The 17,733-nt window shown below is 31.5% G+C and overlaps 1 protein-coding gene across 1 annotated transcript; it reads left to right on the forward strand.

Moving 5' to 3' along the window:
• Positions 1–593: 593 nt before the first annotated feature.
• LOC113852916 (lysine histidine transporter-like 8) lies at positions 594–4,647 on the forward strand. Its single transcript, XM_027483315.1, has 6 exons — positions 594–704; positions 1,600–2,004; positions 2,946–3,079; positions 3,358–3,785; positions 3,879–4,010; positions 4,162–4,647. The coding sequence occupies exons 2-6, from the start codon at positions 1,619–1,621 to the stop codon at positions 4,645–4,647; spliced, it is 1,566 nt and encodes a 521-aa protein (XP_027339116.1). The 5' UTR covers positions 594–704; positions 1,600–1,618.
• The last annotated feature ends 13,086 nt before the right edge of the window (positions 4,648–17,733 follow it).

The following is a 17,733-nucleotide window of genomic DNA, read 5'->3' on the forward strand; positions in this document are numbered from 1 at the left end:
CATTTAACATGATTGGGTATGGGTACAAAGAAAAAGCACAAGAGAATGCATTTATGAGAGGAGAACATGCTGTAAATCAAAATCATAATGTAGACCCCACTTCTTAAACTCTACATTGATTGATTAAGGTTTTGATTTAGACGTATGAAGTAACATGAATGATGGAAGAATCCCATTCGCTAGCTACCATTCCCGCCTGCACAATGGAGTGGTAGAACACAATCACTGCCGTTGAATGGGTCCACGTGGCCCAATCACATCGAATGATCAACGGCCACATTGTTTCTTCATGCATTGCATTCCTTTCGGCTACTTTTGCATCCCCGAGAGAGAGAGAGACCCACCAACACCCACTGTGCTTGTCGCTGCGCTACAACGCTCAACGCAATCAAAATCAAAGTGAGAGAGAGACACACACAAAAAAGAAAGTAAAGAAAGTGATTAACATTGTGGTTTCTCGGACCAACGTCATTTAACTCATTTTATATAGCCGCATTTCGAGACAGACAATGGGATACACTATCAATACCCCGTTCCCAAAAGAATAAATAAATATAAAGATCATAGTGAACTCAATCACTTTGAATTTCTCACATGAATGCTGCATTCATCTTACTTTCAACTTTCAACTTCTTCTCCTTGTTGTGATCTGAGTTTCTTTGCTCTCATTCCAAGCTTCATTATTTTGGTGCCTGTATATCAAGGTATTTTTACTTTCATGGTGTTGCATGCTTTATTTGTTCTACTTCTTGTTTAAGGCATTTTGAAAATACTTGCTGCTTGTTTGTTGGTCTTTATTTTCATGTTTATACATGATACATAGAGTTTATATGAGCATATGAGCGTATATACGGAATTTTCAAGATCACATTTTAAGCATCTTCAGATGGCTTTTGTGTATCTAATCACTGAACTTGACAGTTTAGATCCGATGCACAAATCCTAAGTAAATTCTTATATTATGTTCCAAGTTTGTAGTTCAAACTATGGTAGCCTAGGAAGGTGTAATATGATATCTAATTTGATTGTGCCCGGATGCGACTTTTACCCAAAAGCCTTACACTGGGGATGAGCTCAGGAAATTGCAGTTTGGTTTTCTTATGATTTACTAAGGAGCTCTGTCGTTAGCTTATATGGTTTCGATACATTGTTGTTCTGTTTCGTGACATTTTGAGGTTTTCCTTTAATTAACTTTTGGGATGTTGTTGTTAACAGTTTGAATGCTTCCGTCTATTATGGACTGTTCTTGTTATGGTGAATTCTGATTACCGTTATTAATTTTTTCTTTGACAATATGGTCAATAAAGTATATTCCTGTTCTCTCCTTCTGCCTGCAACCGACTTTGATAACAGCACCTGTTATAGGAAGTGTAAAATAATTGGATAAAAGCATATATTGTTGTATCATAACTTGGTAATCCAAATTACCATTATGAGATTTTCTTTTCTTTTACTCCAACACAAGGCAATTTATGTCGTGTATACACCAACAAAATCACAATTCCACCTTATATACGTGTGTGTCACTTTCACTTCATTCACATTTATTAAGCACAACTAAGATACTATTCTCAAATTTAGATGATTTTTTTTGGTCAGGTTATTTTGTTAGACTCATATGATGGAGGAGAGACCAGAAACAGAACTGATATCTATACCTGCCACACCAAGAGTGTCAACACCAGAGATATTGACACCATCGGGGCAAAGGTCACCAAGACCAGCATCAAAGGAAGCAAAATCATCAAATGCATGGACCCCAACCTCCTTCATATCACCAAGGTTTCTGAGTCCAATAGGGACGCCAATGAAGAGAGTGCTCATAAACATGAAAGGTTACTTGGAGGAGGTGGGACACCTTACCAAACTCAACCCTCAAGATGCTTGGCTTCCCATCACCGAGTCTCGCAATGGAAATGCTCACTATGCTGCATTCCACAACCTCAATGCTGGGGTTGGTTTTCAGGCCCTCGTTTTGCCTGTTGCTTTTGCTTATCTTGGCTGGTATGTTTTCCTGTTCACTACGTTACATTTTTTACACCATTGGATACTCGTTCGTTATGAGTCATTGTATAGTTTAGGCCAGTGTTCTGGTTTGATTGAATTAGAAATGTTCAACTGTAATGATCAACATTTTTGCTGTGAAACATCGTATGCTTTTATGGGTTCCTTATTTTTACTATGTCTCACCTAAAAGAGTATGTGACATATGAGATATTAATATAGTTTGTAATCATTTTCCTCTATGTTTTTTTGACTTTCAAGACTAGGGGAAAATATAGTTTGTATCTTACCACTTTTTAAGTGCGTTTAATTTCAGTCAAATCAGCTTGTTGCTATCTAGCAAGATGACAGCATGAGCACGCCTTTGTAACCGAAGCTTATTCATTTTTTTTCAACATAAATGAATATCTTGTGCTGGTGCATTTCTTGGCAATAGCGCATGTGAATTCTCTTTATTTTCTCTCCTTTATTTGTGGGCAGAAACATTACTTTCATACTAATATTGTCTCCTCGTCATGTCCTCCCTAGCAGGAAAGTAAGACGATATTGTAATGCGGGGCCAGTCTTTTACAAATATCAAAGTTCATCAAACATTTTATTGCTTGAATGGAAAGAAGGGGAAGGGGGGGGGGGGGACAGGTTGCTTGTCAATTGGCACTTTATTTTTTGCCTTCCCTGATTAACACATCCTTGTCTTAGTTAACAGTTCTCATTCTGTCATATATTCTCTCTTTTTGAAGATTGATAGAGCCCCCTTTTTCTCCTAATTTCTAATACTGTTTTGGAAGCACGTTTTGTGCAAGTCCTTTGACCATGTTTCTATTCTATCCTTTTAATTCAGTAGAATACGGAATTTGCCAATTGCCAATTGAGCTGAGTAGAAAAGGTTGTATGGAATTGTGGTAGCCCACTTACAAATGCTTTATCTAAATATTTTGCAGGAGTTGGGGAATTCTTTCCTTAACCATAGCATATTGTTGGCAACTTTACACCTTATGGATTTTGGTTCAGCTACACGAAGCAGTTCCAGGTAAAAGGTACAACAGATATGTGGAGCTAGCACAAGCAGCATTTGGTAAGCTTGTTTGCCATCAATTACTTTTTTTCCTAGCTAGTTGATGTAACATTGTTATAAAAAAGCTACTTAACACTGGAAATGCTTTGAAACATATGAGATATAATTGATTAATGTGTGGCTTTAAAACTAGTGTTTTTGGATGTAAAGTCATCCTCAAAGAATTGGTGGTTACTCAAACTAAATTGAAAGAGGCTTATTACTGTCCTAAAACTAGCATTGCTTGATTTGAAAAGCATCGTATCCCTGCAATGTTTAGTTTCTAAATTATTTTGCAGGGGAAAGATTAGGAGTCTGGCTTGCTCTCTTCCCAACTGTTTATTTATCAGCAGGAACAGCAACAGCATTGATTCTTATTGGAGGGGAGACCATGAAAATGTTCTTCCAAATAGTTTGTGGTCCCACATGTACCTCAAATCCTTTAACCACAGTGGAGTGGTACTTGGTTTTCACTTCTCTATCCATTGTCCTGTCTCAGCTTCCAAACCTCAATTCAATTGCAGGGCTTTCACTCATAGGGGCGGTGACAGCCATAACTTACTCCACTATGGTTTGGGTACTCTCTGTAAGCCAACAAAGGCCACCCTCCATCTCTTATGAACCACTGTCATTGAAATCATCTTCTGCTTCTGCATTTCTTGCCATGAATGCCCTTGGAATTATAGCCTTTTCTTTTAGAGGCCACAATTTGGCTCTAGAAATTCAGGTACTTACGAGTTGCTAAGAAATTGTTCTAGTTTTGTCTTATAATTTACTATTTCTATATAGTAAGTGAAGATATGCACATTGTTTCCTTCAGGCCACAATGCCTTCAACTTTTAAGCACCCAGCTCGGGTGCCAATGTGGAAAGGAGCCAAGGTTGCTTATTTCTTCATTGCAATGTGCCTCTTCCCTATTGCTATTGGAGGCTTTTGGGCCTATGGGAACCAAGTAAGTGAACTTAAAACTAGACCGAACTCCTAATGATACTGAAGTACAACTAATATTTATATATATATCATTGCAATGTGCCTTTACATGCACCCTTTTGTATTCACCACGCATGACGCAGCATCCTTAATTTTACCTTATTTTCTTGCAGATGCCTCCTGGAGGGATTCTCACTGCTTTGTATGCATTTCACAGTCATGACATTTCAAGAGGAATTCTAGCCTTAAGTTTCCTTCTTGTTGTGTTTAACTGCTTGAGCAGTTTTCAGATATACTCAATGCCTGCTTTTGATAGTTTTGAAGCTGGTTACACCAGTAGAACAAACCGTCCCTGCTCAATATGGGTGAGATCAGGTTTTAGAGTGTTCTATGGATTTGTCTCATTCTTCATAGGTGTGGCGCTTCCATTCCTTTCAAGTCTTGCTGGTTTGCTTGGAGGACTCACTCTTCCAGTCACTTTTGCATATCCTTGCTTCATGTGGGTTCTCATAAAACAGCCAACAAAGTATAGCTTCAATTGGTATTTCAACTGGATTCTGGGATGGTTAGGGGTTGGTTTTAGCTTGGCCTTTTCCATTGGAGGTATTTGGAGCATTGTGAATGATGGGCTGAAATTGAAATTCTTCAAGCCCAATTAATTTTGAATAGGCCATGCAAATGCGCATGCTCTTTACTTCATGCGTTTGCCAATGGTATCATATTTAGTGCAAGTTTTCTGTCGTAAGCTATATCTTTCGAGTAAGAGTTGATCCTATTAATGAAGAGAATGATCCTTGTATGGCAAAGTTAACTTTGCATGTTGCTCAAGTTCAAAAAATATCTCTCCGTGACTCCACTATTCCTCTTGATGGAGTTTTCTTATCTCTCAATGCCATAACTTGTTATATTTAGAACATGTAATGATTTGCTTTTCTTCATTTTGTAGAGACCTCTAGAAAAACAAAAAAAGAAGCACTCGTCAAGTCTTTCAAGTTGTAATTTTTCAGAAGTGAAATTTTCAGCAAATCTTCGGGCAAACCCCCTCCTTTCAACCTTTGTATTGATGGCTATTATTAATTTTGTTAATGATAAGCAGATAAAATCTTCAATTAGTCTAGTGAAAGATAAAATGCTTCAAGGAAAAATGTTTACCTAAGTAGTGTACTACATTTCGCTAACGAAAACTGAGCTAAATAACTAATTCCAATATACAATCTTAAGTCGTACATTTTCGAGTTATAACCACATTGGAAGATGACACTTGTTAATTGATTTTGTATTGCAAATCTGAGAACATTATGTAATGTCACTGACTACTACTACGAGTAAATGATGTGATCATATTTCAATGTGCTCATTGTCATATAGGCAATAAAAGCAAATGCGAGAAGACATATTTCAGAGTAGTTTTTTTATGCATTTGTTTTTATTGGGGTCACGAGGGAAGCCTGGAATCTTGAGTAGATCATGATCAATGTGTCAAGTAAGAACCATGCAAATATATCATACATCACATTCAACCTAAAGTTTTAACGTATTAAATATACCGGTTCTTGAACTTTTTATATATTATTCTTTGTCGCTTGTATATTACTCCACTTGTTTATTCTTAGTTAACATTGGAATTTATTCTTAGTCATCTCTTTCTACCACCCGATGTTATAAAATCCGACTAAACCTGGCTAGTATAATTGCTGGCCTGATTATGTAACTAATCCAAATAAGGTATTGGGGATCAATTATGAAATTGAACCAATACAAACTAGGTTAAAATAATACCAGATAGTTAACTCACATAACATCAATTACTATACAATAACTATATGCTAAGTGTAATATGTATTACATGTATGTGTCTATATGTATTCGACTAATTACCTTTTAGTCTTGACCTTTCAAGATTTATCCAATTATTTCGCCTTTCAAGAACTTTAAAATAGCACACACACTTGTTTGTCCTCTCGTACTCTCATGGAATAAAATTTTGTTATTGTTTATTAATGGAGCTGTCAGCTTGTTTTTTCTCGAGTCTGTTAAGATTATTCATCAATTTATTTTGTTGGTGACATAAGGGATTACGTGATATGTGATCTATATAGGACATAACATATTGATCTGTCGATGTTTTGAATTGCTTATACATGCTTATCGTCAATGACTCTGCTTAAAGGTTATAAAATTTCAACACTGATGATATATGAGATTACGTAAAAATACAGAGGAATTATTTGCCATAAAAATACAAAGGGCCATTGTGTTGGTTGAAACTGCAAAGAATAGAACAGAGTAAAAAGGGAAGGGAGGGATGCGTGGGGGTAAAGAAACAGAGGAAGATAAAGTCAAAATCCGGAAAAAGAGAGTCAACCGGTCAATGGAAAGAAAAGGTCAATAGGGGGGCCATATGCTGCTGTCCGCCAGTGGACACATTGAAAATAATGTTTTCTGTATTACATTATTTATTTTTTAGGCTTAGTTCTACTTTTATATTTTGTAGTTTAGTTTATATTTTAGTTTTTTTTAATTGTTAATATTTATTTTTTATATTTTTAATTGTTTAAATTAATTTTTTTAACTTAAAATATAATTTAATATTTAATGAAAATATAATAAAGATGTAACATAGCATTATTTTTTATAAAATTATGAAAAATATATAAAATAATTAAATAAATTTTTTATTATATATTATCTTTATTTAAATGCTTTACATTTTATAATTTATATAAATCAAATAATATATTATATTTTTATTATTTATTCTGATTATTAGATGAGATTTTAAAGAATTTTTTTTAACAATTATAAAACTAAAAAATAAATATCAATAATTAAAATATAGAAATCAAATATAAAATTATGCCTATTTTTTATTTAGATCACTCGTATAGCGGTCATAATTCGTCAACTGCGGTTCAAAAAATTCATATAATCTACGATTCTTTTAAAGATAAATATTTTAAAATAATTTTTATGATACTTTAAAGATTAAAAAAGTATTTTCTACCTATCATACGTACAATAATTATAAATTTTTAACAGTTATATTAAATATTAGTCATTCTTAAAAAGTGATATTAGAATAATCATAATTATCAATTTAAAAAGAGTATAAAATATTTTAAATTTATATAAAAAATTAAATAATATAGTCACATATAAAATAAAAATTTTACAATAAAATATTAATATAAATAATATAATTATTTTGATTATATAAATTTATGAAAAAGTATGATTTATCTTAAACCGACGACTCGCTCCTAGTTTATTTGGTTTAAAAAGAAAATTTCATTAAAATTTTTAAAATAGTTTCATTACTGGTATCATGATTTTAGATCTAATATATAAATATTTACCAAAAAAGTCAGAACAACCTGTGGAATATTTTTAAAAAAAATACAAACTTTACACTATAATATCAACTCTTGTCACTCGTACCTAGTTTAGGAATTACTTGAATTCTCATGTAATAATATAATTCTATTAAACTTAATGAAGTTCAGACAATACAACTACTAGTACAAGACTCTAAAAATAAAATGGTGGACAAAATTTAATCTTAATCTTCTCAACAAACATAAGATAGACCAAGGGTTACAAACTCAAGCCGAGCTCCTCACCCAGATAAGAAGTTCAAAGGAATTTCTTAAAGATATCTAAATCCTCCAACAAATACAACAATATAAGAGAAAAGCAATCAAGAGTTTTTGGCACAAAAGTCTACATTAATAGCAAGTCTTCATGCAACAGGAATAGAAAAAGAGTTTAATGAAATTATGCAGTTAATGTCACTAAAAATCTCACAAGCGACCTCTAAAAAAATTAACACAAAATAATTTAAGCCCAAATTCACTAGATGACATAGAAGATTCAGGAGATAAAAATAAAGATAATTATTACAGAATTTACTTTCCATTTCATCAAAGTTAAATCAAAAGTATCAACAAAACAAAACAAAAAAGAAAAAAATAAAAAATATCTTCGTACAAAGATAAGTCTGAAAAAGAATGTCAACAAAATAAGTATAACATACAAGATTTGACTTTAAAATAATATTTCCAAAAAAAAAAAAAGACAAGGAAGAATGTCTCTAAAGTAAAAATCCCTCTATATACACATCATTATTTCAAAGAAAAAATCATCAACAAATTCATGAGCCAATAATCTTTTTATAAAACTTTTATAATTTTTCTTTCAATACTTTGTATCGGTTTATCTTATCAGTATCAATACAAGATCTATTTCTATAAATTATTTTTTAATATTTTACTTTTTGCTAATATTTTTTTAATATTATTCTTTAAAACCCAAAAATTTTTTGTGCAATTTATATATTGTAGTTATCTGTGACTGTAGGAAGATTTGAAGAAAAAGTAAAATATGTCTTCTTATTATTTGTTTTTATAAATCTTTTTAATATTTTATTAAATAAATATTAGACAAAATATAAATATATTTAATGTCTTAAAAATATAAATGCATTTAATTTTTTAATCTAACAAGCAGTGTAATTTATTTAAAGATGTTACAGTAAGATCTAGAATTATTCTCTAAAAGAAACTATTCGAAGCAACTAGCAATTATAGCAAGGTTAGGACCCGTGGATGTGGATGTGGTTAATTGAATCAGATTAAGATAAGCCTTAGAAATGATGTCATCGACGGGGCAATTGAGTCACGTGGGCAACTGGAGTTGATGAATCCCCCTCCTTAGAGCATCGTTTTTGTCGTTTAGCTAAGTCCATAACCCACCCACCACATGTCCACATCCAAATTAAAAGTGGCTCCCTGCAATGTATAGTATAATAACCTTTGCACAGAAATAAATCATTGCTATTTACCTTATTTTATCACTTCTAACACTTTTACGATAATATATTACATTCTATTCCTTCATCATTTTAACGCTTTAAGGAATTACATATACTGGGTAACTTTCTTCTTGCCTCGAGGCTAAGCTGGCCTTCAAAAGCTCTTATGACAGATGTTTCAGAGGAACAATGCATTTTAAGCATTGAAGACTTGCTAAATACAAATACATCTCATAAAATTGGGTATCCTCTTTTGGATCCCAAATCTTTTCAATCGATTTTGAAAGGGAAAAAACATAAATTTTAGAGGTATAATTGAAGGCAACATAAAAGGAAAGAATCGCCACTATCTCATAATAGAAGACCAACATGGTTAATTCCTCAATCATCGTTAGTCAAGTGTAGAGCGTTAAACAGTTGCTCGATTCATTCAAATTAAGGCTTCCCATTAACGGACACCAATCGTAGTTAAATAAAATTCCGATCACAAAATGTTTCACGTGGTGAGTTTATATATCCAGCGAAGCATATCCATTCATTTTGCAAATTCAGTGAAAAAGCAGCAGCAGCAGTTGTATTCACTAGCAAGTGGCAGGAAGAGCAATAAAACAGAGAATTGGCAGACTCAGAAAAGAAGAAAAATTTGTACAAAACTGAAAAAAGGGCAAAAATTGTGTGGAGATGGTTTGGTCCTCTTAGTGGGTAAGTTGAGGAGGTGCAACGCATGCTGTGGTGCGTGAAAAGATGCCAACCACCGAATTGGCCAAACCCAACACAATTGCAACCTTCACTTGTCCCCGCTTTGGAATCGGACGCCTAGAGAGCCTCCCAGGAAAGCTTTTTCCATTGTTCCTCATAACACCCCTTACACTTGCACTTCCACCCCCCATTTCACTCTCTCGGTTGTTTGTGTTGTGCTTGCGATGATCCCTTTTGATACCCAAATGGTTATGCTTCTATGTTCTACTTCTTGACTTTCCTCGGGCTATTATATAGGACGCATGTTACTAAATTGCCCCTCGTTTGGGGACTATAATTAAAAGGCTTTGCCACTGGGTTGGACTCTTTCTTTGACCATCCATATTCCATGTCTTTCTATGGTCGTTTCTGTGCTGCCACGCGTTAAACTAATAAAGAACAAAATTTATATGTTACTTTATGAGTGGTGTTTATTAAATAACATTAAAATTTTATTTTAATCAAATAATTCCTTTAACTCAAACCACGTGTATTTTTTAAAACTTTATTTAAGAGTTTAAAAAGAGAGAAAGAAAATGTTTAAAGAATAAAAAAAGAAGAGAAAAAAAGTTAATTAAAGAATTAGAAGAATTTTAAAAAACTTATAGATCCTTCTTTTTTCATCTAAACATTTTTAAACAAAAATAATTATCAAATTAATTTTGCTCCTCTCTCTCTTTCTCTCAAGAAATCAACTTCCAGTATCAGTGAAGAATATCTGAAATTTAGAAAAAATAGCATAAAAATATTTGTGATAGTATACTTCATTGATAAAATATAGCGGGACAAAGCGACATAGACAATCCAACAGAGACAGACAACGTGTGTACGGTTGCCAGAGGCAGCGTCTTCCTACCTTTTTTGGTTCAAATTAGGTCGTGTTTGATAAGTATGAACTCAAATTTGAAGAATTTTTAAAAAGGAAAAGTAAAAGCTAACATGTGAACGTGCATAACTTTTGGCTTTTAGCAATTGAAAATAATCGGGGACATATAGTTATAAACCTTCCGTGCATATTTTCTGGTATTTGAATTGAGGTTGGAGAATTCAAACACAACATGTCACATTCAGTTTGAGTTTTAAATAATTATTCTTATCATACCAACTTAATTAATATCCTTCTATATTTTCCAACTTATTTAATTGCCTCATTTTGACAATGAAATTGAAGAATCACACGGTGAATAGTACAAAATAATTATTTGGAATCCGAGAGGACATGAGATTGTTTTCACTAGATCCAAATGGCTTGTCATAAAACAAGCAAGGAGAACCATACCTTAAATCCATCCAACAAAGAGTCTATTCAATTAATTGGCATGGTCTAAAATGCTAAGATGGAGAATTTCCATTGTGAAAGAAGGGAAATGAAAACCACGGTCATGATACCAAATCATTTCACCAAAAATGTTTGCATTGGCAAAAGCAGAAAGTCCTCCTCTTGGTCATGGAAAAGCGAATTGAATTCAATTGGGTAGTGGGTACACCGCACTCCCAACGAAGTTCTAAAGAAAAAGGTGATTGTGATTTGTAAAGTTGGACTTTGGAAGCCATACAAATACAACAACCACTTATAGACATTCACTAATTAGTAATCACTATCATAAGGAAATAATTGCAAATAAAACAGCAATCCAATTGCACACATGATATATATCATATATCAACAAAATTGGGTATGGCACTGTCCTATTTCCTATTTCCTATTACCACTTTAAGTCTAATGAGAAAGGTCTATTGTCAGTTACTCTGGCAGGAGATGGTCTATTGCCAGTGCGAGAGAAGACAGAAGCTAAACAGTGGACCAAACCCATTACTATTCCATTTTTCACTTGACCCCTTTTTGGGATTGAACCGCCAGAAATCCTGTGAGTGTTGCCTTCGATGCTTTTATCACCCCTTGTACCTGTTCTTGCCATCTTTTTTATTCTGATTTTAAGGAAAAATGTTGCTGGGTCGGTGATGTAGTCTTCAGTCCAAGGATGGTGGCTATAGCTATGGGAATGTGACTTTCTGACTCTGAAGCTTTGTTTTTATTTTTTGGTGCTTTAATGCTTTCACACTTGCTTCCTATGTATACAGCATTTGATTGTGATTTAGAATACAAGCTTTGTTCTCATTTCTTAGCTTTAATAATTGAAATGGTCCTACTCTTAACACTACTTTTGGATATCTTAGAGCGCGAACAAGTCATTTGACACTTTTGACCTTACCCCACAAACATTTAGTTATGAGATATGACAAACATTATACCATGTAGAGTAGCCAACACGTGTGAAAAGGCAATGGTTAATGCTAATATCTCCCTTAGCAAGTTTGGAAGTCAATAATAAATAAATAAAAAGTTTCACATTTTATATAAAGATAGAAGTTCAGTAATACATATGTGGGTGGCATTTCATAATTTTTTATCTTAAAATTTTGAATTGATACAGTATTCAACTCATGTGTAAAGCACTCTTTAATGCTCTAACAAGCGTAACCAAAAATAAAATTACATCCCAATAATAAATATAAAAAAAAAATTGACAGCCATTTTCTCATCTTCAATGTGAATCTGTATGGCTCATTTAATTGTAGCAAAGAGCATTCTGAATATAGATTTTTAAATGCTTTGAAATTATTATCTTATAAAAATGTTTACTTCTTATTTCTCACTCAAATGTTAGAAATAAGAAATTAAAATATCATGTAGTTGTTCAGCAAAATATCTAATTCATTTGCATTTAGTAATCTTAGATTAGATTCCTAATTTTAAAGTTTAAATATTTTTTAGTTTGCATATACAAATATTATATGTATGTTAATCTACGGCACTATTTTTTGTATTTTAATAGCATAATAATAATCCACATTTGTATATATTCAATAAGAAGTATCCATAAATATTTTTAAAACTATTAACAATCACCCATGTGTTATTAATGTATAGTTGAATCTGTATTAGAAAAACCAAATAACTCATTTAATACAATCACTAACACAGGAACTATACAAGAAGGGCATTAGCGTAAGGAGTAAAATTACTGATACTGATAACGTCAACAAGGTGATGTAATGTTAATGATGATGGCAAAGCATTATGGGGGTTTAAGTTTTTACAAATATTCAAATATCAAGAAAGAACTTTAAGAGATGTGATTTTAGAGATAGATAGGGGGTGAGGAGGGGAGTTAAGTTCTTCATAAAATCCAATACAATGATAACTTTAATAAAGGGTCCAATGCTATTATAGTTTTGTGACATAATGCAAATTATTCACGTGCAGAAACTCATTGTTAATTGTTAAAGGAATGTCCACAAACATGGCAAAATAAAGCCACACTGATCCCACTCTCCACTAACTTTAATTCTTATCGGTGTTAATGGGTAAATATGCTTCCATGTTTTTTTTATGAAGCCTTTGATCTAACACGCCAGCAAGGCACGCAAAGTGTAGAAGTAGCACTTATTTTTTCACACTCTAAGTAGCATTTATTAATAATAAAATCTCTAAGATGTTACATTGCATATAGACATGTAGCATATATTGGGAGGATCAATTGCAAAAAGCGTCATGATTGATGGTAATTAATTTAATTAAAATTGCTTGTATTAGTTATACTTTAGTGGAGAGTACCACTTGTTGAGCAAGATAATTGAAAAGTGGTGAAGCTTGTGCATGTGGTACTCGAAGTCACAGCTTTAACTTGGCACACCATGAGAAATTAAACAATTAAGTATGATGATAACGGTAGATTTTATAAGATTCAACATACAATATGGAAAATTTTAAATTAAAAGGAGATAGAATACGCGTCAATCTCATCTTCGTGGGAACCGACGCTCGTGAGATTTTTTTAACACCAAGTCAGGATTAAAATAAAAAATAATATTGGAGTGTAAACAGAAATGGGGTAGACTGAACGAGAAAGCTCGATTTCCGTCAAATTCATACTTTTTTATTTTTAACTTATTATTTACTAATCAAATTTTACATATTCTTTTTTTAGAACCAAAATTCTTTCGTTTTCATTTTTATTTTATTGATACTGAAAATTTTTTTGTACCATATAACAAGACTAAAAATATATCATGGTATATACTATTTTAAAGCAGCTACTTGACATGCGCAGGGTATGTTTTAAGATGATCAAATGTTCCCTTTATTTATTGTTTTTTTGCTGGAAAAAAGGGTGTTTTTTTATATCTGAAACAAGAGTAAAAAGAAATGTGATTTCATACGACTCATTGAATAGCAGATCACCATCGATTACAAGAAGAAAATATCATTCTCACTTGAGTATTTGAAAATCGTGCAACATACAATCTCAGCAGTTAAATATGTCTTAGACGACTATTTACATTGTAAATAAATAAATTTAAAAGTAATTTGAGAACTGAATTTTAGATTTTTTGATTCTTTAAGTGTATTTTTTTATATAATAACGAGGTTAATGATGTTAAGTAAACAAAAATAGCATGAACAATAAAAGAAATAATATTAAATTAAACGTAAACGTTTATAGAAATATACTAAATAAAAATGTAATTACAGGAACAGAAAATGTGAAATGGAAAAATAAACTGAAATGTAAATTTGCAGAAAAATAACATACGACTCTTAGCAATAATGATCATCAATGATTGTGAGTTTTTTAGTAGCTGATGTCTGACTTGGTGTAGAATTTCAGTATAGAGAGTTTAAGCGTATGAGTATAATGCAAAAAATTGTCCCCAATAATGTAAAAGCTTTGTAATATTTATAGATAATATATTTTAACCCCTCTTTTCCTTTTGCTTGCATTTTTTAGTAATTACTTTACGTGCGTTCTTCTTCTCAACCACTGTCACTCATTATTCATATTTATAATCGCTCATGGTTGTACCTTCTTCATAACTATTGTTGCCCATTGTTTCTTCATGCCTACGATCTCTGACCTTCAACTGGTGGTGACCGCTTCAAACTTTAATTTTTTTTAACATGTTTCTTCATCTTTTGAGTTTTATCTTGTCTTTAGGACTTAAAATAATTTCTTTATCACTTTCTGTTTTGACATGTTTTAAAGAAATCTTATAAAAAATCCTCATAGATTTAGAATAATTTCTCTTGTTACTTACTAGTTTTATGAAAAATTAGTGAGTTCTACCTTATTTCGTGGGCTTAGAATAAATTTTCTTGTTGATTCATTTTTTGATGAGTTTTGAGGTTATTTTCAATCTATGACTCAAAATTTTCAAAACACCTCGAAAGACAGTCTTTTTTTTTTTTAAGAGAAACTAAGGCTCTTCTTAAGATTTTTAAAACTCTTCGAAATTAAATCTATTTTTCGACAAAGAATGAGGCTCTTTTTTAATGCTCCAAAACTTTTTAAAAAATAAATTTCTTTCCAACTAAGGATTAGAGTTTTAAGATCCTCCAAGACTCCTTGAGATATAGTCTTCTTTTCAATAATGAATGAGACTTTTTTACTAGTTTTCACATAAATGTGCCAAAAAGTGATTCTTTTGACAAGATTTTAGGACTTGAATGTTTTTACAAGTTCATAACTCATCAAAATGTATAAATCTAGAATTCTCTATGATTTTAGTCAAAGCAAATAGTCTATCTCCTATCACGAAAGTCTAATAAAGATATTTGTAACTTAAAAAAAATTATTTTTCCCAAACAACGACAAAATAAAACAATTCAATTGAAATATATACCAATAAATTTTAAGTTATTGAGATTTTATTGATGGTATTTTTATCTAAGAAAATTATCATACTTTCAAATTGCAACCCAACTTTTTTGAGCGCAAATAGACATTCCTATTATGTTAGATTGAATGTATTTTTTTTTTTTCAACCATTTGACCCAAACTAACTCAAAGTTGGGTCGACTCTTGTATATATGGGTAGTGATGCCAAAAACCATCATTGGCACGTCAAAAAAAGATATTGTCAATGACTTGGGTTTATTGCATCTATAGACACACAACCTGATACTCAATCTTATAATGGTGTTTTTTGGTCGATCAATCTTATAATGATTGAGTTACATTATTTCTAAACCCAATTTAACTGGATTACTTCAAAAACTTTAATTTTTTAATTTTGAATGGATCAAATTAAGTTAGTGGGTTTGAATTGAACTCATTGAAATTTATGTAACTATTTTTCTTAAAATACCTTTAACAATAATTTTAATAATTATAATTTTTTCAAATTCTAAAATAATTTTCTTCTCTTTTAGAATTTTACTCTTTATTTTTACTACTTTTTCATTTTTCTTCTTTATTACTTCAAGCAATCATTGTTTCTTTATCATAGTCTAAGTATCATTGCTTTTAAGGCATTTTTATTATTTTGAATGTATTATAAAAAAAAAACAATTTTATTGTAAAAAACAACATATTTGTCAGCCTCTATCAACCTGTTAATATTTGTACTCTTTCAAAAATAAGTTTTCAGAATTATGATTTTATAGATTGAAAGTTAATTTTCAGAATTATTAACCATCTCTAAAAATAAGTTTTAAAAAATTGGAATTCTACACTTTCATATTACAAAAATTTTAATAGGAGTGTGAAAAAAAAAGGACATCTTAGAATAATGTTGGGACGGAAGCATCCTTTGTATATCTTTGTTCCAGAATCCCTGTTGCAAGGTTTTTTTTTTTTCTTTTTTTTTTCAATTTTTTTGCAAATTCTTGGAAGAATTCTAAAACTGCAACAATAATAAATAACAATAACAATAACAAGAATAATGATAAAAATAAAATTAAACAATAAAATTGAGTTTTTTTATTAGAATAATGTAAAAAAAAGGTGATGTTTTAACTCTTACATTTCACTTTTAAATAATTAAAGGTTTTATATATTTGAGGAGTTAGTTTTAAATGTTACGTAGTAGTTGTGTTTCAAGGCTATGTCTACTAAACACACGTAAGCGTGTATATTATAACCTTATCTTTTTAAAAATATATTATTATTGAGGGAAAAGAGAAAAGATTATTTATATATGTGTATATATAATTGAGATAATTTGATTATTTTCAGTATACGGAGATCCCACTTCCCATTTTCATCTTCTTACAGAAAATATATTGGTGTAAATTATTCTTATGTGATGTACCAAATAAATTTCTTACATTGATGAATAGTCTATGCAGAATAAATTTACAGTTAATCGGAAATGGATGAGATCATACATCCATATGCTCTACGTCATGCAAGAATCGCTTATCTGAAAAGTAAGAAGCGCTTTACATCGATCATTATCGTTTGAACCTAACAGGGGCAACGCTCTGACCATAATCTTCAGGTTATCCAAAAATTTCAGCATTTTCAGTGTTCTTATCTTTCGGTTTTGGCTACGATTTGCGTTTTTCTTCCTTTCAGACTCTCGCACGCACATGCAATAGTGTGTTCAAAGTCGGTTTGTATTACCTGAGAATTACAAGTTTGCTCAACCGGAGAATGTATATATAAATCTTCCTTCAACTATTTAATATAACTCCATTTATTGAAATTTAAATTCAAAATCACATATTAAAATACTACGCCCTGGTAATATAAATTAACTACTTTTTATATATTGTTTTGGTTTGCTAAAAAATCAAACTGATCACGAAGTGTATTAAAAAAATACGATAGAAAAGAGTGTTGTATGAACTGTTTTCTTCTTAAGAAAAACACAAAAATATAAGCAGGTCGTAAATCAAGTTACAGTGTTGATTTGCAAATCGTCCAAGAAAAACAGATGGAATTTCAAATCACAAACATCAATCTAGCTAGCTCAACCAAAATACAAATCCAAGGATTGTTGTCATCAATCATGAAAAAAACGTAATATAAAAGAGCTTTTGGCTATGTCACATAATCACAGACCAAAATCTTGAATTTGGATACTTTTACGTCTTAACTAGCTCCCCATTAAGTGGTGGTGGTTGTCATTAGCCATAATTATTGACCCAAATGACTAAATTGATTGGTTATAGTTCAGAATGCGGCTAAGAGAGAGTGATCAATCAGATCCAGTTATGACTATGGTTACACGAACGGTTGGTAACATATGTGTTTATGAGCTGACTCAATTACACGACAAATCCTTTTTTACCAAAATGAAAAGAAACCCTCTCTTCCTTCTTCCAAAACGGTGGCAGAGTTTTACTCTAAACTTCATGTTTATTTGTTTTACTGTTAAAATATTAATTTAAATAAAAAAATAGTTAAAT

Source organism: Abrus precatorius, unplaced genomic scaffold, assembly GCF_003935025.1.
Source record: "Abrus precatorius isolate BTA unplaced genomic scaffold, Abrus_2018 Scaffold10, whole genome shotgun sequence".
In the NCBI taxonomy this organism is placed as follows: domain Eukaryota; kingdom Viridiplantae; phylum Streptophyta; class Magnoliopsida; order Fabales; family Fabaceae; genus Abrus; species Abrus precatorius.

Excerpts from the sequence above, each read along its gene's own strand:
- LOC113852916 (XM_027483315.1), top strand. The coding sequence starts at position 1,619 with ATGATGGAGGAGAGACCAGAAACAGAACTGATATCTATACCTGCCACA. Across the intron at positions 3,080-3,357 it reads GCTAGCACAAGCAGCATTTG|GGGAAAGATTAGGAGTCTGG; the intron begins GTAAGCTTGTTT and ends ATTATTTTGCAG. Across the intron at positions 3,786-3,878 it reads ATTTGGCTCTAGAAATTCAG|GCCACAATGCCTTCAACTTT; the intron begins GTACTTACGAGT and ends TGTTTCCTTCAG.